Source organism: Bactrocera neohumeralis, chromosome 2 (genome assembly GCF_024586455.1).
Source record: "Bactrocera neohumeralis isolate Rockhampton chromosome 2, APGP_CSIRO_Bneo_wtdbg2-racon-allhic-juicebox.fasta_v2, whole genome shotgun sequence".
Classification (NCBI taxonomy): Eukaryota; Metazoa; Arthropoda; class Insecta; order Diptera; family Tephritidae; genus Bactrocera; species Bactrocera neohumeralis.
In genome coordinates, this window is record NC_065919.1 from 75,188,398 (window position 1) to 75,211,312 (window position 22,915).

The window sequence follows — 22,915 nt, forward strand, 5'->3', positions numbered from 1 at the left end:
CCTTTATATTTTTGTTTGTACTGTAGACGGTCAGAATGAGCGAGACCAAACCGCAAGTAAACTGTTTACATTAATATACATAATAACAACAAAAAGTTGAGAAAATTGTCCTTAACAATTGAAATGAGAACGTGCAACAATTCTGAAGTCATTACCACCAGTCTAAATGTCGCCAGTGGAAGATTAATTTGAACCAAAAGACAAAAAAATTGGATATTATCACTTCAAGTTTGTTGTTCGTAGGCCAACTTTTAAATTTATTGCCAAATGTGTGCGTAGGATGAGGTCAAGTGAAAATAAGTATTTGTTGTGTTTTTCTGGGGTAAAATTTATGTACTCTACGCATAATTCATAAATTGTTTGGCATTCACAGTATTTAAAGTTGAAAAGATATAATCCGCGTTAAGGAAAATATTTACAGTGTTTTCTACTTTTTATTTTTATTGTGCTCATCATTCATTTAACGCATTGTATGCAGAAGACTGATAACCCTCCGATTTAGAAAAGAATAAACTTTGTTGGGATTCAGTAGCGATTTGCGATGGAAATGCGGTCACTGAGGTTTTTATGCGTTCACTTATTTACATAGTTTTTATAAAAGGCGGTTCCCTACTTTTAATAGAAAAAAAGAAATTACAAATTTAATTCGAAAGAACGTTATTTGGCATTTATTTTTTGAAGATTATTTCTTCCGAATGTTGGCCGCTGCTACGAGTCAGATGGTTCCTCCGATTAGTCCAATTTTCGATGACTCGTTCGAGCATTTCGACAGGTAACTGGCAAATGGTATGCGTGATGTTGTGCCCCACGGCCTGAATCGAAGCGGGTTTGCCCGCATAGACTTTACATATCGCCACAGGAAAAAATATAACAGTGTGATATCACACTATCTTGGTGGCCAATCGACCGGCCCGAAACGTGAAATTATGTGCACACCGAAATGGTTTCTCAATAAATCCATTGATTGATGCGATGTGAGGGAAGTGGCGCCGTCTTGTTGAAAACAAATGTTGCCGAGATCCTGAGCTCAATAGTTGGCGTTGACGGTCGCCATTGACGATTACGTTCTCACCGGTGATTCCACCGGCCCACAAACCACACCAAAACCTTATCTTTTCTGGATGTAATGGCAGCTCTTGAATCTTGCCCTACGTCCCAAATGCCATTTGAGCCAGAAATAGGCCTCATCGCTGAATAAAATTTGGCTCGAAGACGTCGGAACGTCTTGGAACTTTTGAAGAGCCCAAAGCGGTGTCGCTTGGGAACGTCGAGCGGCTTTAGTTCTTGCCCAAGTTGTATTTTGTACGCTGTCAGTTCAAGATCTCGACGTAAAAAGCACATAGTCTTTCCATACCACAGTCCGAGTTGCTGCGAATCGACTCTCTGCGATCTGCGCTTACACTCTTAGCTACGGCTGCTATGTTTTCCTCTTTATGTTCAAGCATCTAGGCACCGAATGTTCAACTTGTAGTTGACTTTTGACCGAAAATATCGGTCATGATATGTGTGATGTGTGAAATGCAGAGAGAATCCTTTTCCAATGGTATGTCTGTGTGTCAAAAATGTGTTGAATCATGTCAATACTTCCCTTAGGTCCCTTATAACTAAAACAATGATCTTCGAACTTCCAGGTGACTTTATACCGCATATATCGGTCATGTGAGTTATCTCAATGAAAATGAGGTTACGTGTTTTACTGATAACAGTGTATCTTTGTGCCTAAAATTAATAAAATTGGACGAAAACTTGACCTAGCCCCCATATAACAAACATATAACATCCGTGTGACTTTACTTCATATGATTGGTAATAGTAAGTGAGGTACCTTATAGAATCTCAGTGAACATTTTATTAGTATGTGGCATATTCATGGTATTTAGTATCCAGAAAAATAGATAAAATCGGGATTTATGTAAGTCGTGTTGCACTTTAATGTATTTCGCTGGCTTTGATTCTTGCACGTTGCAAGAGTATAAAATGGTAGTTTGTTTTTGAAAATAGTCAACTAATTAAATGGGATGTAATGCAGGTTCGCCTCCACGCGGTGAATTCTGGGTAACGCTAAATGACTTCCCGATCTTGTTGAACTGCTACGGACCATTAACCCCTAACCGAAAGATATTACGAACAGGTTAATGTATTTGGGTTTGGTTGAAGCCTGGGCTCGAGGTCGAGGTATTCTGCCACCTTAAAATGCGTGTAAGATACTTTGCAGAAATGGCTGCAGGCTGCCTCCGTCCCGATAAAACTGTGGCAGGTCTCAGAGTACGTACTCCTCCCCACTTTTAAAGCGTATTAAAGCATTTTTCTTGTTTCTTCTAAGTGCCATATACAATTCTACTTGTTACTTCAACGTATATTCAAAGATCTTCGCAATCTAATGCAAAGCAAATATGCTGCGCATTTAGAATACAATATTATGTACACATACTTATACATAAGTACATATGTATGTACATGCATATTTAATTCTCGTCCTATACCAACAGAACTAATTACCAAGGAAGTCGGAAAATTTGCCCAGCGATTGATTTGAATTGGAATGAAAGAGTCCTGGCGCCCTTAAATAATGCATTAGCAGCTCAATCACGCTCCTTTTAATGCTCATTTAAGCTTTGCTATGCTTTACGACCACTTTATCGAGTCAAGTGACCCAAGCTGTTATAATTAGCGACAAGTATATAATATATAATGACGGCATATAATATACAAATGTTTACATATTACAGATGTGAAAATATTAGAATAACAAAGGAAAGTTACTCAAGTGTGCGACACACAACTACAAATGCACAAGTGTGTGTGCTTGTATGTGTGTGTTTACGATATTATTATTCATAAATTCGCAAGGCACTTGAGCACAAAACAAGAAAGCAAACATACATACATATATAATATTTGATGAAGTGGTAGCCACTCTTCATTTAAGTCAAATTTCATAGCCTCAAGCACACATACACATACAGGAGCATACATATGCAAATATACACACACACACATATAAGCCATATAATTATGGCATAATTTATAACGGCAGCTGAGCGAGTGAGCGCTCTCTTTAGCAAGCGTATAAAACGAATCGATACGAAATTTCCACGCATGTCGCATATCGCTGTCGCGCATGGAATGTCCTGCCACACGGTGGCTTGTCACGCTCATGCATTTCACATCGAAAATTTTCAAAGTGGCGAATATGAACAATATCACATTGCAAGTCGGAAGTAGGCGCCGAACCAAAGTAAATAATGAAGTATACACACACACACACACAAGAGTCGTTTTGTTGCATACACATACGCACATACATACATACATATGTATGTATGTTTACATATGTATATTTTCATAATTTCGACACAATTTTACTACACCGTTAACTGCTTTGTACGGCGTAGTTCTGTCGGCCTGGCCTTCAGCCTCCAACTACGCCCAAACGCGTTTGTACAAATTGTGCCAATGTGGCACCACCGCTCAATAAATAATAAGCTGCAGTCACATTTGTTACCTTCTCAATACAAGAAATATATGAAAATATGAAAATTTGCTAATATGCACTTACACGCTTTTATTGCAAGCAGTTGCTTATAAAAACAAACGTTTGTAAAAATTTTCACCAACTCACTGCATTATTGCGACTTTTATTACTCGCTTTGTTGTTGTTGTTTTTGTTGTTTTTTGTTTGTGAATTTATCGATTAATTTCCCGTTATATTAGTCACCACTACACATTATAGTATCAATAGCGGAAAGTCATGTGGCTGCAACTACACAACACCAACAACCACACAAATGCATACAACTGCACACACATACACGCACACACAGAGCAAATTTATCGGACAGAATCGTTAAGTACTGGGGGCACGTTTTATGTACTACTGCAATTAACCGCTATAAGCCAGACCAAATTGGGCGAGTTAAATATGCCTTTATTGTTGTATTTTTAGCATCGCGCTTGACCGCTGACAAGCAGGAGCCTTTATACTAGACACAAACACACGCACGCACACACACACACACACACAGACGTCCGTGCATTGACAATATGTGACCTACTAAGTAGTTGTTGGTCACAAATTATGCCTTGCACGAGACTTTCGTTGGTTTTGCATTAAATTTCCAAGTCACAATTTCAATAAATTTCATATACATATGTATTATATATACTATATATGTATGTATATGTTTTTAATATTTTTAATTTTTTTCTCAATCCGATTCTGGCTTATTTTCATAAATTGTTGTATTTTGACATGCTTCAATGCATTTCAGCTGCCCATCCAAACCATAAAACTATTTTTCGATATTCCAATACAACAACAATGCGTTTCACAAAACGGGCGTTTACCTTTTTCAATATTTTTACAACAAATCGCACAGATTTCACGCCGCAAGCGTTGCACGTTTATTTTATTCACTTGTTGTTGTTGTTCGTTCTTTAACAATTCGCAATGCTTCAATGTTTTCTTTGTTAATGCACTCTAGCGCTTACTTTGTTACTCTACTCATACCAATTTATTCTTTTATTTTTTTTCTGAACAATAGGCAGCGGACATCCGCTACAGTTCGCGACAAGTTGACGCTCCTTGACAATACAATGCGATCTGATTTGTTCTTTGCCGTTTGAAATATTCGCAAGCTCCTGCGAATCCATGTTCTACTTTCGTCTCTTCGTAGCGATGCTTTTGGTTAATATAAGTATACTTGTAGGATATGCTATGGAATTTATGCACGCAAGGGATTTCTAGATGAGAGTGCACATGTGCGCGCTGCGTAGTGCTGCGAGTCCCGCTCTGTGGTTTGTAGAAAATAGAAGTTAAGAGAGAAAGGCGAAAATTTGTCCGGTATGGAGAAAAGTTTCAGTAAACGCGGAAAAATAACCATTCATATTACATTATCAGCATTCGTTTTCCCAGAAAAAACACTTTATTAAATTAAAAGTAAAAAAATATGTTTCTAACACATCAGTTCTTAGGAATTGCCGATTCAATCGAATTCCAATCTCGACGAATTCAAAATCATAAACCCAACTATCCTTTCAAACATATTTAATTCTTCTTCAGGCAGTGTTCTTGCAATTCAAGGTCTCTCACATTTAGATCCGAGGTTAGATTAGGTGGTAGGGTTGGTCCAAAAATCGGTAGATCGTTCTTTGTGTTAACTCTTAAAAGTGTATCATCACATCCCCTAAGATTCACGAAGCACTTCGAGCTTACCACAAATTTATTTAGGCGATTAATATCAATCCCAGCAACTTCGCTTGGTTCACCAAAGATGTGTCTACCGTGATATATGAATCTCAGTCTGGCAAAAGCCGGCCAATAGTGGAAGAAGTGGCAAGATGATTCCTACTCGCCTCCCTAGCTTTGACGAAGAGCATAGGACACCACGTGTAATTGGACAGTGCTCAATCAGAACACCTACAATTGCGAGGAGATGAACTTTGCTAAGAGCCAGTAGTTCGGAGGACCACTTACGATTCACTCTGGACTGGAGGATCTCACGGTCGCACAATTTGTGGTCGTTGACCAGCTGAGCTCACTGGAGGTCCAAAGGTCCTGCGCTAGAATGCAAGAAGACATCGAAAAGTCAACTCGCTTCCAATCCTCAATTTCAATTAGAGCCTACTCCCTTTTGTTTCTCTTTGTACATTTCGCTGTTAAAGGCTTTGATGAGTTATTTCTTCTAAATAAATTTATAGAACTTATAGTCCCCACACTACACAGTACCGTTTTTACTGTAGTTAATGTTATTAATATATATATATATGTATATATATATTTTTTTGAAAAGTTGATATATTTGGAAAGACATTTTTATCTACAGCTTTGGCGATCCTTTGCCCTATACGAATTTAAGATAATTACAGTTGATTACTGGTTATTCTTTTCACGAATCGTAAAATTTAAATTTATTATGTTTGTTTCACCTCTCACGTTTCAGTTCCGTTCATTCATTAAAAAATCGGAAATCCCGCTTTTTCGGTTTTAGCAAAACACTATAATAGTTGTTGCTTTGAATCAAAACAAAAATACGAAATTCCGATTGTCGTCGGTAAATGTCACAAGGCGTAACTTAACTAAGAGCGTATGCGGCGAGGACTCACAGGACATGCGCTGTGGCGTGTTAGAAGAGGTCCTATGAGTTTGTTGTTCTCAATATGCTTGACATAATTTTGCTTTACACAGCATGAATTAAATTGCATAAAGTACACTTCGTTAAACTTAAATGCATTAGGGTGGTACAGAGTGTCAGCTCGTCTGATTGATCTGATTTTTTTAAAGTTCAAAACTATAATTTTCGAAATGCTTCATAATATATTTTCGTAAATACATACATGCTACCATCCATTATACCACGGAATCGATAGAAAACATTCCTACATTGGTAGAACCATTTTACGGTCGCGTGATGTTTGATTATCATCGATCTATACCGCTCTCCATTGACAGTGATTGCGACACCGCTTCATTTAGAAAGATGGACGGACCGTTGATTCAACCAGACCAAAAGCCACACCAAAATGTCAATTTTGGTTTTTCATGAATACTTTGTGACTTATTTTCGCACCTGAATCGACAGTTTTGTATATTTATCGCACCACTCAGATGGAAGTGAGCCGCATCGGAAAAGAGGATTTTCTTAAAAATTTCGTTTTCAAGTTGTTCCAAGGCAAGGTCAACCGTGAATAAATCCGTCAGGTTACGGTTTGTGACAGCCCCAATTCTTGAGAACGTCTTGGAATCGACAAATTGCAGCCTTCAGCAACACTTGCCTGAACGGCCGCAATATTTTCATTACTTCGAGCGGTTCTTAGTCTTATGGGCACTTGAACATTGTCTGCGGTGGTTGAACGATTCCCATGAGGCTGGTTTTTGGTGTCTTCACGACCTTCACTGAATGCTTTGTGCCACTCAAATACTTGTTTTCATGATGAAGTAGATTACCCAAATCACTTCTTCTACATTTGTAACGACTCCGTAGCTATTTTTCCATTGAAAATACAAAATTTCAAACTCGTTGTTAAACAAATGAGTAGCTTCTTTGGGAGCAAAGGAAGCGCGCAAAATTTCGAATCGATATCTCAAAAGCTGAGCGACTATATATGTATATATACCACAGTATGTATATACTACAAGGTGCGTTCCAAAGTAAACAAGACTTTAAAAAAAAAATAGACTAAATGGTTTTTTCGGCAAAATCAATTTATTTTATTCAAAATAGTGTCCTTCTGCTTCAATACAGCTTTTTGCAGAGTCCAAAAGCATGTCGAACGAGTGTCTTAGCTCGTTGGGCGGTATGGCCGCCAGTATGCCGGTGCAAGCCTTTTGAATAGCCTCTACGTCTGCATAACGCTTTCCTTTCATGGGCAAATACGTTTTTACGAAAAGGAAGAAGTCGTACGGTGCCATATCAGGTGAATACGGGGAGTGGTTAATGGTTAAAATGTAATTTTTGTCAAATAATCGGTCACAAGCGTGAATCGATGAGACGACGTTTTTGGTCGTCAATCAATTCGTGCGGAACAAACCGTGCATACACCTTTCGTAAGCCCAAATGTTCGGTCAAATGCGATAAATCGATGTTTTAGAGATGTTTAATACCATTTCCATGAATTTCAATGATGATTTCGGCTGATTTTTGATGAAGTCACGCACAGTTCCGATGGAATTTCCGGTGTTCAAGGATTTTGATTGGCGCACATGTTGTCATTTATGTCCTCGCGACCACTTTGAAAACGTTGAAACTACTCGTGCACTCTGCTACGGGATAGGCAATCATCGCCATAAACTTGTTTCATCAATTGAAACGTTTCGCTAAAAGTTTTACCAATTTTAAAACAAAATTAAATGTTGGCTCTTTGTTCGAAGCTCATTTTCGCACCGATAACACAAACATACTGACACTTAAAACGCAATAACTTCACTTTCAATGGATAAAATGTCATGAAATTCTCACCGGACAATCAATAAAGGTAGCAGATTCTAAAGCACCATAATAGATGGCGCCGACAGGGGGCGCTAGGTTCAAAAAGTCCTGTTTACTTTGGAATGCACCTTGTATATACAAAAGTACTATACTCGTATATACATACAATAATATACTTTAAGCCGACGGTTTTCGACGTGTCCTGTTTGCTGCCCCTTCGTGGCAAACTTAATGCAGTTTACAACATGATCTGTAGTGTATACTTTTTTAGGTATTAATTTTTCCAGATTGAAGATATGTATATATGTAAGCATTATTTCCTTATATAGCAATTGCTATATCTGTAGAGTATGTTCCCTTTGATCCCCTTCAACCACACCACTGACTAAATCCAATCATATGTATATATAAACATATGTCTCTGTTAACTTTTGCATTACAGTACCATGCTTCAATTAACTATTTCTAGCAAAAAAAAAAGTAAAAAAAAACTCTTAAGCAGCGATTTTCCCGATCTGGTCATTTCATTCAGCAAACAAGCTAAGGTATATGCATACATACCGATATGCAGCTTTAAAGCATCGATCACTTTTTCAGGCGTTCCCACGCAAGTTTGCAGCGGCACGCACTGAAATATGTACATACATACATTTATACATATGTGCATACAAACACACCGAAATGCTGGAACTTTGGCAAATGCATTGAACTATACGCTTTACTTTTGGATTTGGACTTAAAAAGCGCCCGGTTTTCAGCCACTACTCAGATACACATCAGATACGGTCTAACGCAGAACGGACAGCGAACAAGCGCGAAAAAATTTTAAGATTTTGTTATCTATTTCAAAACTTTCATACAAGATTCAAGAAATAAATTTCGTCTCAAACAGTACAAATTAGCTAATTCGAAATATTTGATTGAGCAACTTTTGAATTTGAAAGGAATCTGTTGCTAGTGTTCAATATGAGTGTTAAGTGCAGTGTTGTTTGGTGTTCGATGGCACTTTTGTGCTTGACGAATGCCTTCCCGGATGGTGCGCCCGCCGACACTTGCGTCAAACAACGTGCGAATCAACCGAATCACGGCAAAGCGCGCACACAACCCGGGCAAACTATTCCGTACGAAGTTGTTGCCGATTCGGAAACATTCCATCCTGGACAACCAATTTCAGGTGACTAAGGTTGCAACGCGATGCATATGTATATACATACATATGTATGTATGTACATAAAATTTCATTGAAGTTTTTTTTTAAGTTTTAAAGGCAACTGTGAAATATAAAACTATAAAATATAATATAAAGTACTCACCCAAACTTTCACCTGTTCCTAGATTTTCTCACACCAAAATATTTATTTGTAAACAAAAATTTGATACTGTCTTGAGTTTTTAATTTGCAGCTATTTTGAATAAACTAATTTACGCAACAATCTTTGCAGAAATACTCAAATAATCGAAAGCTATTAAAAGCGATAAACTTTAGAACCTTAAACTTTGCACTCAATACAATAACCGGTTGCACTATATAAAACAAGTAGTAATCAAAATAATCACCAAACACCAAAAAAATTAAGTATTATCTCTGTGCAGGGGTGCAAATAATGTATTTAAAAAATTTAATTTCGAAAAAAAAAAAATTTTAAATATCTGATCCTAATACCTAAAAACAAAAGATGTAAATTCGAAAATACTAGTTAAAAATAATTCTAAACTTTCTGATCTCTGTACAGGGCTGCGAATAATGTACATATTTAAAAAATTATTTAAATAACTTTTTTTTTATTTCTTTAACTTAGAAATTTCGAAAATCTTAATTAAAAACAATTTGAAAATTTCTGATCCCGAATACCGGTTAGAAAAATTATAAATAAATTTTCAAAAATCCGATTAAATTTGAAACTAAAATTTTTAATCCTAAGTCCGGGTTTGAAAAATTAGAAAAATGGTAATCCTAATCTTATAACTAAAAGCCTTCGTATTTTTTGTGTTGATTGTTGCGTTATCTTTTGACAAGGAAAGTTTATTTTTAATAAAATTCCAATATAGTTCTACACTTGTTGTCTTCTTTACATTTAAATAATTTTATTGATTGTGTTTTAGGTATGAATATGTAAATCTTTCCTTTTTTATGACTTTTCATTCGAGCTTTTTTTGAAAAATATTTTTTTTATAGTGTAATGCGATTTTTAAATAGAGTAAACATTTTTCTACTTTTTAATCTTGTCAAAGGAAATAAAAATCCAACTTCCAACTTTGGTTATTGCATATTAATTAGTTTGAAAAAGTCAAAGAGGCAAATGTGCGAAAGTGATAAGAGCAAGATTGTTTGTTGCTTAGGTTTTTACAAAATTTATATAAAGGTTCGAGGTTCCCCAATTTTTGAAAAAAAAACAGAGAAAATTAAATTTACTCTGTGATCAAATTGAAATTTTTAATTTATACTTTACGTGTTTTTCGAATTTAAAAGTGAATTCTTTAATTTTTACTATGTCTGAATTTATTGAAGAAAAATGTGCGATAATGCACCATCTCATACTGCATTGGTTATTCGTGATCATTTGCCCACGTTTTCAACTAATATTGTGCTGCAACCAACGCATTCGCCTGATTTAGCTTCGTGTAACTTCTGGCTAACCAGCAAATTCACATGACCACTCCGAGGACACCGTTTTGACTCAATTGAGGATATAAAAGCTGAATCGAAGAAGGCTCTAATGGCCATCACGACGGAGGATTTTTCAAAGTGCTATGATGTCTGAAAAATTCTTTGGCATAAGTGTATTGCAGCGGGAGGGGATTACTTTGAAGAAGGGCAAAATTCACCTTTCAATTTGATCACAAGTACTGGTTTACTGAACGGCGCCGAATCGACTAACCACGGTGTTCGTGTACTCTATCGGCTACGGCTGCTATATTTTCTTCACTGCGTTCTGAACGTGAACGTGTGATATTAAAAAAGAACCTCTACTTAGATCACCCGTTATTAGGTATCGCGTATTTTTAAACTAGTATCTCGCTTAAGACCGAAAGAGAGTATATGTTTCGTATTTATACCCTTAAGAGGGTATGCCACGAGGTTTGTATCAATCCGAAGGACTCTATAAAATATATTTATACACACATATACAAATGATCAGCTGAGTTCATTTAGCCATTTCCGTCTGTATGTATGAAAACTAATCCCTCAGTATTTGAGATATATGTAGATGAAATTTTGCACACCCTCTTTTCTGCTCATTTGTCGGAATCGCCGATATCAAAAAACTATAGCATATAGGTGCCATACAAACTGAATGATCAATATCAAATTCTTGCATGAAAAACCATTTTATTTGATGATTGTTGAGATTTGACTGCTATTGCCTATACTATCTTCCACAGAAACTTCCCGACCAAAATCAAATTATTATATCATTTTTTTATTTTTTAAGGGTTACTACTTGTTATTCATTTTCTTAAACCAATCGATTTCACTTCACAATAAATTTTATTTGTTTGCCACACACGAGCATACTCGAAATGTTATAGTAGATGTGGCCTTTCTTGCGATTTTTCTGTTAGCCGGCTGCCGTAAAAGTTTCGACTGTTGCTAATATTATTTGATTTTCAGTTGTTGCTAAAAATTTAGTTATCATAGCACACATATTCGTATTAAATTGTACATATATTCATTTATAATATACTACATATATATGTATATATGTACATCACAACTGTCATAAATAAATTTCCATCATACTCAAGTAAAAATATAAAAATATGCATTTATTTTATGTATTTACCTATTTATAGAACCGACTATATTTAATGTGCGCACATGTTTCCCATACTTTGAAAATAACCGAATGCATGAATGTTTTCATTACGTTTTTATATTTTATTTTATTTGTTTGCAGTTTCGATTTACCCCATCGATCAAAAGTCCACCTTCCGCGGATTCTTTCTGCAGGCGCGCGATGCCAACTCCAACGAATGGATTGGTGAATGGATACAAAGTGAGAATACCAAAACTATACCAGAATGTTCAGCCATAACGCATTCGGACAATCGCGACAAGTTGGGTGCGAAACTGTTTTGGAAGGCGCCACAAAACAAACGCGGCCGTGTTTACTTTACGTAAGTAACTTAGCCTTTTTCACATTTTAATTGCGGCGCGCTTAGGAATTTCGACAGCTGTTGGGGCAATATTGTGTACACAAATGTACACACATACTTTGTACGCTGTGATATATGAAAAGGAGATTGACTTCGGCAAATAAGCATAAAAGCTTAAACTCGGTATGTAAATCTGTGGAATATATGTATGTATATAAATTATATGTACATATATACAATTTGTTGCATGCAAATGTGTGTATGTATATGTAAAGTGAAGGAAGTGCGTGCAGACTCAATGTGTTAGTAGTATTTAAATACTCGAATTTCAGTGAAAGGCCAATACTCCAATGATCAGATTGGTTGACAAAATATTTATAGACATTATTGAACTATTTAAAGGAGGTTGATAAAAGGATAATATGCTAATTTAGGCCAACTCGGTGTCTGATAGCTGTTTTAGGTTTAGTATTCTATAGGTTCGAGAGCCCTAAACCTAATATGTAAAAGAATTGCTAGTTCGCCGGAAAAATTAAGGGGTTACATGGGTTTCCTCAGGTAAAAACAGCCTTTTTTCAACTATTTTTTCGAAAGAAAATCCTCCGTCCATGTCGTTAAGAACTGTGTAAAATTTCATGAAGATCAATTGAGTAGTTCTCGAGAAATCTTGCCAACCAACTTCAAAAACACAGTTTCGAGAAAAACGCGTTCAAAGACGGCTAGCTAACTTCGAGCGCTCAAGTTCCCAAGGCAGTATCTCCGAAACTATTACACGGATCTACTTGAAAATTTAGGACAATTTTCTAGAGGTGTTGTAGAATTTAAAAAGGCCATAAAAAATTCAATTTTTTTAAGCCCGTAAACCCATGCAATCCCTTAATCACAATTTCCCTTTTTCCTTGACTGATTTAGGGGAGAAACTGTAGTACTTCATAGGTTCGAAAAGCCTTTTGCGCCAATATGTAAAAGAACTGATGATTCGCCGACAAAATTAAGAACAGTTTCCAATTTTTCTTTGAGTTTACAACTATGGTGGTGACTGATGTAGGAGAGAACTTATATTGATGCCTGCTCCTAATGGGTTTATGACCAATAGGTCTGTATATACTTTTCTTAGATATGTTCAAGGCGTCATTTGTTCTAAATAGTTTAGTTTGTTAGATAGAAGGTTTCACTGATTGCTTCTTACGGTAGGTACCGTTTGTATTTTCTACATTCCAGGTTCATCAAAAGTTGCTCTAGTTTAGCTTAACTCGAAAGCTCTTTCATTGCCAAGCATGCTCCTCTGACCACGAACTCAATTAATACTACTCAATAATAATTTTTGTTGAAGAGGTGTTACCATTTTGAACTTTTTTCTATAATATAATAGTACAAGATTTGCTTCCGAGATTATTTTATAATCGTCGTGAAGTAAATTATCGAAGAACTGCACTTAAGCTCAGCCCAATTCTTGGAAGTGAGTCGGTGTATTCCGAAAAAAATCTCAACAAATGCCTTAGTTAACTTCTCGATGCAGAGATCAAAATGATTATTATGATTTAATCAAATATGATTGCATTTCATACAAAAGAAGAAAAAATATTTACTTCGGCTGCACCGAAGCTATAATAGCCTTCATAGGCCCATTTCTTATAGCAAAAAGGGGTATGAAGAGAGCTTTTAGCTTTATTGTGAGAGAGATGTATGCTATAGCTGTCCGATTTGAGCAATATGTGCGCAGATCATCGCATTGCCATGATTGATAACAGTGTATGCCGAATTTCGTGAAGAAAAAATCAAAATTGTCAAATAAAAAAAATTTCCCTTGCAAGAACTTGCCTTTGATGGGTCAGTCTGTATGGCAGCTATATGCTATAGTGAACCGATATCGACAGTTCCGACAAATGAACAGCTTCTTGAGAAGAAAAAAACGTGTGCAAAATTTCAGATCGATATCTCAAAAACTGAGCGACTACTTCATGTAAACTCCCAATTACATGTAGGGTATAAACAAGCATAAATATGCCATTTGTGTTTGTTGCTTTAGTAAATTGCAAGAAACTTCCTTTTTGGTAGACTAAGTAATTCCAACAAATGAACAAACACACATACACACATCCACACATTCACGCGTATAGCGATAGCATAGGAGACATAACAACCGGCCTATGCTGACCTACTTGCCTTTTGCATTAGCAGCAGCCAAAGAGTTGGTGGCAAGCCGGCAAATCTTGCAGCAAATGGTAAACAGTAAATGCGGCTAGTGTTTACCCATATTGCACAACATGAAATATTTATTGCTTGATTCATTAACCATACTTTACGATTTCTTTTCATGTTTTTTTTTTTTTGATTGCCCAAATCACCCATAAGTGCTCATACTCGCATTCGTACAAAGACGCATGCGCGCACGCACTTAGACGTGGTGTTCTTGTTATTCGTTTGCGCCGGTTGCCGGTTTTAGTAAATACTTCATATTTTGCATACATTTCTGTGTTTTGTTTTGGCAAAAATAGAATTTGAGTGGCAATGCATATTTTTAATATGAACTTTTTAATGAATTTTATGACAACTGGACAGCGTAAGTGCTTTTGCATATTCTTCGTTTCAATTCTTGATGATGATACTTCACAACGTTTGTTGTCTAAGAAGCTGTTGTTGTTGTTGTAGCGGCAGAAAACATTTCTCAAGCACTTAGGAGTTTTGGTGCGGAGCTATTTTTAAGTACTAATATCCATTTATAAAAAAATACCACCTTAGCTAATTTAGACCAGAACTAGTCATTTAAACTTTGAGCAAACCGAATTGTTGAAATATCTTTTTCCTAGATTAATACAGCGGTTTTTACATTCGCGTAAAGTTTGATCTCCATCAAAAATGTTTAACATCAAAAAGTTTAACAACGAGTTTGCTTGAAATTTTGTGTTTCCAATGCAATCAAGTCTATTGAATCGTTGAAGATTTCACGAACACAAGTATTTGAATGGCACAATTGAATACATTAAAGCTTCTTATCAAATAATCTTTTCAAAAAGTCTATCCATATTATCCGGTTGGTTCGAAAGTGTTAAGGGTAAGGAAAGGGTTATTATTATATTACAAAAAATTATCAACTTTTATCTTTACATATTTTTTTTACAGAAAAGTTGGAAAGTGCTTTAATATTGTATTTTGTTGTGTATTTTGTTTTCATTTCAGTGGCACAGTACTGAAGGAGTATTCAATATTTTGGAGCGACATCGTGGCAAAGGTACAAGCTACGCAGTGAGAGTATCATGGAGCGAAAGCTTTAGGCTTCCTTCTAATTTTGTAGCGTCGGGAAATAAAATTTGAAAGCAAGTGAAATTAACAAAAAATCGCTTTGTAACTAAATTGTTTATGCACCTTGACAAATAAATTCGAATGAACGAAAACTACTCTCTTTTACTTCGATATAATTTGAAAAGTATTAAAAGAGTTTAAGGTTGTAAAATATTTTACTCGCAAACAAATTTAATCTTGCAAAATACAAAGAGAAGAAAGAAAGATAAGATTTACTAGAAAGTCGGTAAATATATATTTAGAATAAAGAAGGAGGGATATTGTTTTATTAAGGGGTATTCCAAGAGCTATTCATACTTGAAATAAAGGGAAGAAAGTCGTGTTAAGGTCTCTACCATTCTGGTCAGCTGAAAAATAAAAGTACAATGGATTCTTGACTACTAGAAATGTCGCTATTTCAAGAACAAAAAGTAGTCGTCTCAGAAGTAAAGATCGATTTTTTCTATAATTTTTTAACTTTGTCGAATTAAAAAAAAATTTTCTTCTTTTGTAAATATTTAAAGAATATTTATGCCATATTTGAAGTAAATGGAGTGAGTAGCTTCGCGAAAAATGCGTTTTAAGTTTTATATGAACGTTAAACGTTCCAGTTGCCACGCTTTAACTTCGAAAATATACTGAATTTTGAATAATTCTTTTAGGGATATATTTTTGAATATCTAAACTATTGAATCATGAAAACAAAACCGTCGATATTTTTGATTTTTAGACTGGAGTTCCTCCTTAATACAAACCTTTTTCTATTTTAATAATTTTTGAAATCATTCTTTACGAATTTTATAAAATACTTTTATTCTTTAAGAGCTCTGTTGTTTCAAAAAACATAAAATATTATATTAACCGCGTACGCGGTATCTTTGGCGGTAAAGAAGATGATGAACATTATTCAGAGCAATTAGACAATGAAATTTATAAAATTGGGAGCTAGTTTTTTGATTTTTTATTATACATATATAAGTATATTAAATCATAAATAAATTTTGGAATATATGTATGTACATATATTTTTGATGTGATATTTTTCCATACATACGACGACTGAGTCTACGGTATCAGAAATGACACGACAATCCAAAGACCATTAGTCAGCTCGCATTTCTCAATATTATTTAAGATTAAATATTTTTTTTTTACTTCAAAGAAAATTTGACGCACCGTTAAAAACGTTATTCGAAAAAAAAACGAAACTTCTGAATTGTTTTTTAAATGTCATGTCTTTTTAACGTTTTATCTGTAGCAAGGTTTCATACTAAATTAAGCTGCCTTCCACAAAGCAAAAGCTCATGTACTTCCCTTACAAAAGCTTGAAAGCTTTCCACATAGCGAAATAATTGGTTTTTTTTATGGGGGACGCACATGCTTGAAGCAGAGAATTTAAAGTATAGAGAAGGCAGAGAACATAAAAACATGTTTTTACGCAAAAATTTTTATGCAAAAACATGTTTTTATGTTCTCTGGTTAGGGAGTATTGACTCTATTTTATGCAGTTTTGGCAACATCACATAATTTTTATGTAAATTCCTCTGAAGTATTTAAGTACTACCGTCTTGACTGTGTCATTCGCCAGTTACCAGTCGAAAGTTTCTGTGATTTTTCGGTAAAAAGTCGCGAACCTCGAAATGGATCCCTCTTTATAAACAAAAAACCGTTAGCTGTGCAATATTGTTTTACTATGTTAAATCATTTTGCCGGAGTATCAAAATATTATGTTATATCGGGTGATTTTTTAAGAGCTTGATAACTTTTTTAAAAAAAAAAAAAACGCATAAAATTTGCAAAATCTCATCGGTTCTTTATTTGAAACGTTAGATTGGTTCATGACATTTACTTTTTGAAGATAATTTCATTTAAATGTTGACCGCGGCTGCGTCTTAGGTGGTCCATTCGGAAAGTCCAATTTTGGGCAACTTTTTCGAGCATTTCGGCCGGAATAGCCCGAATTTCTTCGGAAATGTTGTCTTCCAAAGCTGGAATAGTTGCTGGCTTATTTCTGTAGACTTTAGACTTGACGTAGCCCCACAAAAAATAGTCTAAAGGCGTTAAATCGCATGATCTTGGTGGCCAACTTACGGGTCCATTTCTTGAGATGAATTGTTCTCCGAAGTTTTCCCTCAAAATGGCCATAGAATCGCGAGCTGTGTGGCATGTAGCGCCATCTTGTTGAAACCACATGTCAACCAAGTTCAGTTCTTCCATTTTTGGCAACAAAAAGTTTGTTAGCATCGAACGATAGCGATCGCCATTCACCGTAACGTTGCGTCCAACAGCATCTTTGAAAAAATACGGTCCAATGATTCCACCAGCGTACAAACCACACCAAACAGTGCATTTTTCGGGATGCATGGGCAGTTGGCCACCAAGATCATGCGATTTAACGCCTTTAGACTATTTTTTGTGGGGCTACGTCAAGTCTAAAGTCTACAGAAATAAGCCAGCAACTATTCCAGCTTTGGAAGACAACATTTCCGAAGAAATTCGGGATATTCCGGCCGAAATGCTCGAAAAAGTTGCCCAAAATTGGACTTTCCGAATGGACCACCTAAGACGCAGCCGCGGTCAACATTTAAATGAAATTATCTTCAAAAAGTAAATGTCATGAACCAATCTAACGTTTCAAATAAAGAACCGATGAGATTTTGCAAATTTTATGCGTTTTTTTTTTTTTAAAAAAGTTATCAAGCTCTTAAAAAATCACCCGATATATACATACATACATATGTATGTTTTGCATACATGTGCCATGACATGAAGAATGCAGTCCCACCAATAGTACTTCAAAAGCTCAAAAAAGAGTTGGTTCATTTTAGAAATACATATGTATGAATATTTTCGATCGTAAGTTGATTTGATTGAAAGAGAATTAAATCAATAAGAGGCCGGTTCAATTCTGCAAGTATAAACATATACAATTATGCAACATACACCTATTTATAATCATAACTGTAACAAAAACAAATTGATGCACGACTTCCTGCATTCCAAAAACAAATCTACAAAATAAATGAAACTAACAACAAAGTACTTATGCACATATCACAAATAAATATAGTAAAAATACACCAATTAATTGTATTATCAATTTGCAACAACAACAAACCCAAACAAGTGATCATACTTATCAAGCCGCGTTGTCTCGTTGTCATGTAAAGGTTTCACTTCCACATCGTTCTAAGCGGGCTCACGTATATTACAATCCGGTTTTTATTATCGCTTCGCTCAGCATTCGTAGACATCGTCGTATATTTTCACGCCAAATACTTCAGTCTCAAGTCGAGGTTGCTTTCGCGTGGTTTGTTTCGAATTAATTTCTCTTCGCTTTAGTCGTGAATAAGTGTTAATCCATCCCTAAAATAGCAAAGTTCAAAATGGTCATTAATTTTGCCGCTGGTCCAGCTAAATTACCGGAGGAGGTTAGTTTAAACCGCTTTACTAACATAAACACTATCTTTTTTAATGAGGGCACAACATTTGTATTAATCTATTCGTGAAACAGCAGTGCAAAAAGTTCTCTTATCACTTGAGACTTGTGAAATTAAAATACCAAGTTACAGTTTGGGAGTTCAAATTTTTTGCAACATTGAATCCTACTTCATAACTCATTGATCTTTATCCGTATAAAACTATTTACTAAATATTCTTTGCGCTTCCAGGTACTGAAAGAGGCACAAGAAAATTTGCTCAATTGCAATGGCACCGGCATATCAGTGATGGAAATGTCTCATCGTTCATCAAACTACGCAACGATACAAGAAACAGCTATCAATGATCTACGCGAGCTATTGAATATTCCATCAAACTACAAGATACTGCTCATGCAAGGCGGTGGCACTGGACAATTCGCGGCTGTTTGTTTTAATCTCATAGGACGCACTGGTATCGCTGATTACGTCGTGACCGGTTCTTGGTCAGCCAAGGCAGCAAAGGAAGCTGAACAATATGGCAAGGTAAATTTGGTAATACCCAAAGCTGCAAAATACACCACTGTACCTACACAAGACACTTGGAAACTCGATCCAAATGCCTCCTACATTTACTACTGCGACAATGAGACGGTCGATGGCGTCGAATTCGACTTCGTGCCCGAAACTACAAATGGTGTGCCGCTGGTTTGTGATATGTCGTCGAATTTCCTATCACGTCCAGTTGATGTCACGAAATTCGGTCTCATATTCGCCGGTGCACAGAAAAATATTGGACCAGCCGGTGTGACGGTTGTTATTGTACGTGAGGACCTCATCGGACAGCACATTAAGCAGACACCGTCGGTTTTGAATTTCGCGCAAATGGATAAAAATGCGTCATTACTCAATACGCCGCCAACTTTTTGGTATGTCATATCTTTTGCGTACTTTTTCTTAAAATATTAACGTTTTGTTTTAATTATTTTTAGCATTTACTTGATGGGTTTGGTATTCAAGTGGATTAAGCGTAACGGCGGCATTGCAGGCATGGAAAAAACAGCTGCAGCCAAATCAAAGCTCATTTACGATGTAATTGAGCAGTCGAATGGCTTCTACAGCTGTCCGGTGGAGAAGCGTGTGCGCTCACGTATGAATGTACCGTTTCGCATTGGCAGCAGCGAGGGTGTCGACGCCTTGGAAAAAGAGTTTTTGGCAAAGGCCGAGAGTCAGGGCATGATTCAATTGAAGGGTCATCGTTCAGTTGGCGGTATTAGGGCTTCGCTGTACAACGCCATCACTGTCGCCGAAGCCGAGCAGTTGGCTAAATTACTGAAAGAGTTCGCGCAAAATAATAAAGTTAAAAATTAAGAGGAGACTGAATTTAAGAACACAATAATTGAAATTTTTGTATAGATTCGTAATATTAAATATTGATATTTTAAGTAAACAATTTTGTTTTCGTTTTCATATTTTAAAAAGTTTTTCGAAACTCAAATAATTGAATAGCAATGTAATCGAAGATATATTACTGCAATGTGGAAGTGCAACTACTCTATGTACGAAAGTACTAGCCAATTGATCTGAGGAGATTGTAGCGTTACCTTGGAAAATAATCCATGCCAAATTTCGAGAATATAATTTCTTAAATAAAAAAGGTCTAGATTTTGATCATCCAGTTTCTGCGGCAGCTATTTAATATATTGGTCCGATATCGGCTTTCCAACATAAGAGAAGCTTCTTGGACGAAAAAAGGATTATTAAAAACTCTTTTTAAAGTTTATCTTATTATTATAACTTAGAAACTAAGAGACTAGTTTACGTATATATACGTCTCGGTTGTAAAACAAATATGAATCGGCCCTTGAACCACCGAACACAATATAAACAGAGTGAAATTTCTACTGGTTACTTCTGGGACGACCCGAAGATCCAAAACTGATCAAGAGCGGTCATTACAATTAAATAGAAATACAGTTGAGCTTCCCTAACTCACCATAATCCACCAAAAAACTTCGAATTAGAGAGCCTTCGAGTTATGCAAGGAAGTTTGTATGAAATTTGACTAGTATTATCAATTCAAGTGTTCGAGTTATGAAGAACTTCGAGTTATAGAAGTTCGAGTTATGAAAGTTCAGCTGTATTTTATAAAAAGAAAAAAATTTCTCCTCGGGAGAACAAATAAACTGTGGTCAAATTGAAATGTAAATTTTGTCCATTTCATCACCTTCAAAGTAAGCCCCTCCCGCTGCAATACACTTATGCCAACGATTTTTCCCGCTATCATAGCATTTGGAAAAATCTTCCGACGCGATGGCTATCAGAGCCTTCTTCGATTCAGCTTTTATATCCTCAATTGAGTCAAAACGGTGTCCTCGGAGTGGTCATCTTCTCATGTCTCATCTTTCATCAAAGTAAGCCCCTCCCGCTGCAATACACTTATGCCAACGATTTTTCCCGCTATCATAGCATTTGGAAAAATCTTCCGACGCGATGGCTATCAGAGCCTTCTTCGATTCAGCTTTTATATCCTCAATTGAGTCAAAACGGTGTCCTCGGAGTGGTCATATGAATTTGCTGAATAGCTAGAAGTTACACGAAGGTAACTGTGGTTGCGGCACGATATCACTTGAAAATGTGGCGAAATGATCACGAATAACCAATGCAGTATGAGATGGTGCATTATAGCACATTTTTCTTCAATAAATTCAGACATAGTAAAAATCAAAGAATTCACTTTTAGAGTTTCACAAAACGACGCGTATCTCAAATACTAATGAATATTTTGGTATGAATTTTAGCATAGATGTCACTAACAGTACTAACAACTTACAGAAAAAAAAACACCGATTCGAAAAACACGCGAAGTATAAATTAAAAATTCACCTTTCAATTTGATCACAGTAGTATGACTGGGAAGAAATAATCAAAACGGGATGTAGTAAAAGTAAATACTTTATTTAATAATTGATTGATATCTATATAATTTTATAATATTCTTAGGAAAAGTCTTTACAGAAGTCGAAACATCCCTAATGATTTAGATGTTGTCATAGATATCGTTATCTTATAATAGGTATAGAGAATAAAAATAGTATTCAAGGTTGCAGACGCCAATGTCACATAAAAACACAACACATACTCTCAAGACTTGCGATAGTATCCCGAACTTGAAATACTACCAGCAATACGTCACCATCGTTGATTGCGATCCTCGTTATCGTTATTAACCCTATTCGTACCACGTAGTGACTTTGAGTCACTTTTTAAATTTAAACTGATGTACTTGTTGTAATATTTTTTAATTTTGGGCAAGATTTTATGTATTCGTTCAATCATAATTCACCTTTGAAAAACTCCATAATTCATAATAAAATTGTTTTTTTTAGATATTTGTTAAAATAAATTTATGTTTATAGCTGCGCAAAGTACCTCGTAGTGACTTACAGTCACTGTATGAAAGCATTGTTTTGATAAAGATAACGGATCAACATGTGCAAAAGTTGAGTTCTTCATAATTTGCAAAGCTGATGTTTTTACTACATATTTATTTAATTTCTTCTTGTATCATTCACAACAGAGAAAAATCAGTTACATTTGTTTTTCGTAGCAGCAGGTTGTAATATTTGGAGCAGTTTATGTTTATGTAAAGAAAATTTGGTACAGTTATATGTTACATACTTGAAATTTTGAATTACTAAAGGTTTGTTTTGCAAACTTATTTTGTTTATAGTCTGTAGTTTAGTTATAAAATTATTGAAATATTTAGAAAAATGGCAAAGAGGACAGGATTGGCAGAAATGGAAATTCGCGCAGCTATATCAAATAGTGATGATGAGAGTAGTGATAATGAGGCAGAATGTGCAGTAATTGTTGATGACTTGGAAGATGTAGTGTCTTCTGATAGCGAAGAGGAATGCTGCGAAACTGTTTCTGAAGTGGATGATGAAATGTGTGTATCAGATACTGAAGAAGTGGAATCTCTTGTAAATGTTTTTGTTGGTAAAGACGGGACTGAGTGGAGTGAACTTCCAAATATTACCCGGAAGACACCTTCTCACAACATAGTGACAGGAAGCGTACACAAAGTAATTTTGCCGCCAGGCAAACACATTCAATCTCCATCGGATGGATTTTCCTTATTTTTTGACAATGATTGTTCTGAAAATTATTGTTGATTGCACAAAT

At 35.7% G+C, this 22,915-nt stretch overlaps 3 protein-coding genes across 8 annotated transcripts in view; 2 read left to right on the plus strand and 1 right to left on the minus strand.

Annotated features, from left to right (window-relative positions):
* The window catches only part of LOC126767864 (uncharacterized), a 31,769-nt gene extending 27,239 nt beyond the window's left edge, over positions 1-4,530 (minus strand). For 5 of the 6 annotated variants that reach the window (XM_050485563.1, XM_050485562.1, XM_050485561.1 and 2 more), the window contains exon 1: positions 4,348-4,530. The gene's annotated coding sequence lies outside the window, so the exon portion shown is untranslated. Of the gene's footprint in view, positions 1-3,559; positions 3,753-4,347 lie in introns of those variants that run through there. The other variant, XM_050485560.1, reaches the window with a different exon arrangement.
* Positions 4,531-8,721: 4,191 nt separating this feature from the next.
* LOC126767869 (putative defense protein 3) lies at positions 8,722-15,408 on the plus strand. The gene is made up of 3 exons (XM_050485569.1): positions 8,722-9,102; positions 11,828-12,047; positions 15,207-15,408. The coding sequence occupies exons 1-3, from the start codon at positions 8,895-8,897 to the stop codon at positions 15,274-15,276; spliced, it is 498 nt and encodes a 165-aa protein (XP_050341526.1). The 5' UTR covers positions 8,722-8,894; the 3' UTR covers positions 15,277-15,408.
* Positions 15,409-18,568: 3,160 nt separating this feature from the next.
* Positions 18,569-20,180, plus strand: LOC126767866 (probable phosphoserine aminotransferase). Its single transcript, XM_050485567.1, has 3 exons — positions 18,569-18,739; positions 18,980-19,656; positions 19,720-20,180. Exons 1-3 carry the CDS (start codon positions 18,695-18,697, stop codon positions 20,096-20,098), a joined length of 1,101 nt encoding a protein of 366 aa, XP_050341524.1. The 5' UTR covers positions 18,569-18,694; the 3' UTR covers positions 20,099-20,180.
* Positions 20,181-22,915: the final 2,735 nt, after the last annotated feature.

Excerpts from the sequence above, each read along its gene's own strand:
- LOC126767869 (XM_050485569.1), top strand. The coding sequence starts at position 8,895 with ATGAGTGTTAAGTGCAGTGTTGTTTGGTGTTCGATGGCACTTTTGTGC. Across the intron at positions 9,103-11,827 it reads TCCTGGACAACCAATTTCAG|TTTCGATTTACCCCATCGAT; the intron begins GTGACTAAGGTT and ends ATTTGTTTGCAG. Across the intron at positions 12,048-15,206 it reads CGCGGCCGTGTTTACTTTAC|TGGCACAGTACTGAAGGAGT; the intron begins GTAAGTAACTTA and ends TTTTCATTTCAG.
- LOC126767866 (XM_050485567.1), top strand. The coding sequence starts at position 18,695 with ATGGTCATTAATTTTGCCGCTGGTCCAGCTAAATTACCGGAGGAG. Across the intron at positions 18,740-18,979 it reads CAGCTAAATTACCGGAGGAG|GTACTGAAAGAGGCACAAGA; the intron begins GTTAGTTTAAAC and ends TTGCGCTTCCAG. Across the intron at positions 19,657-19,719 it reads AATACGCCGCCAACTTTTTG|CATTTACTTGATGGGTTTGG; the intron begins GTATGTCATATC and ends AATTATTTTTAG.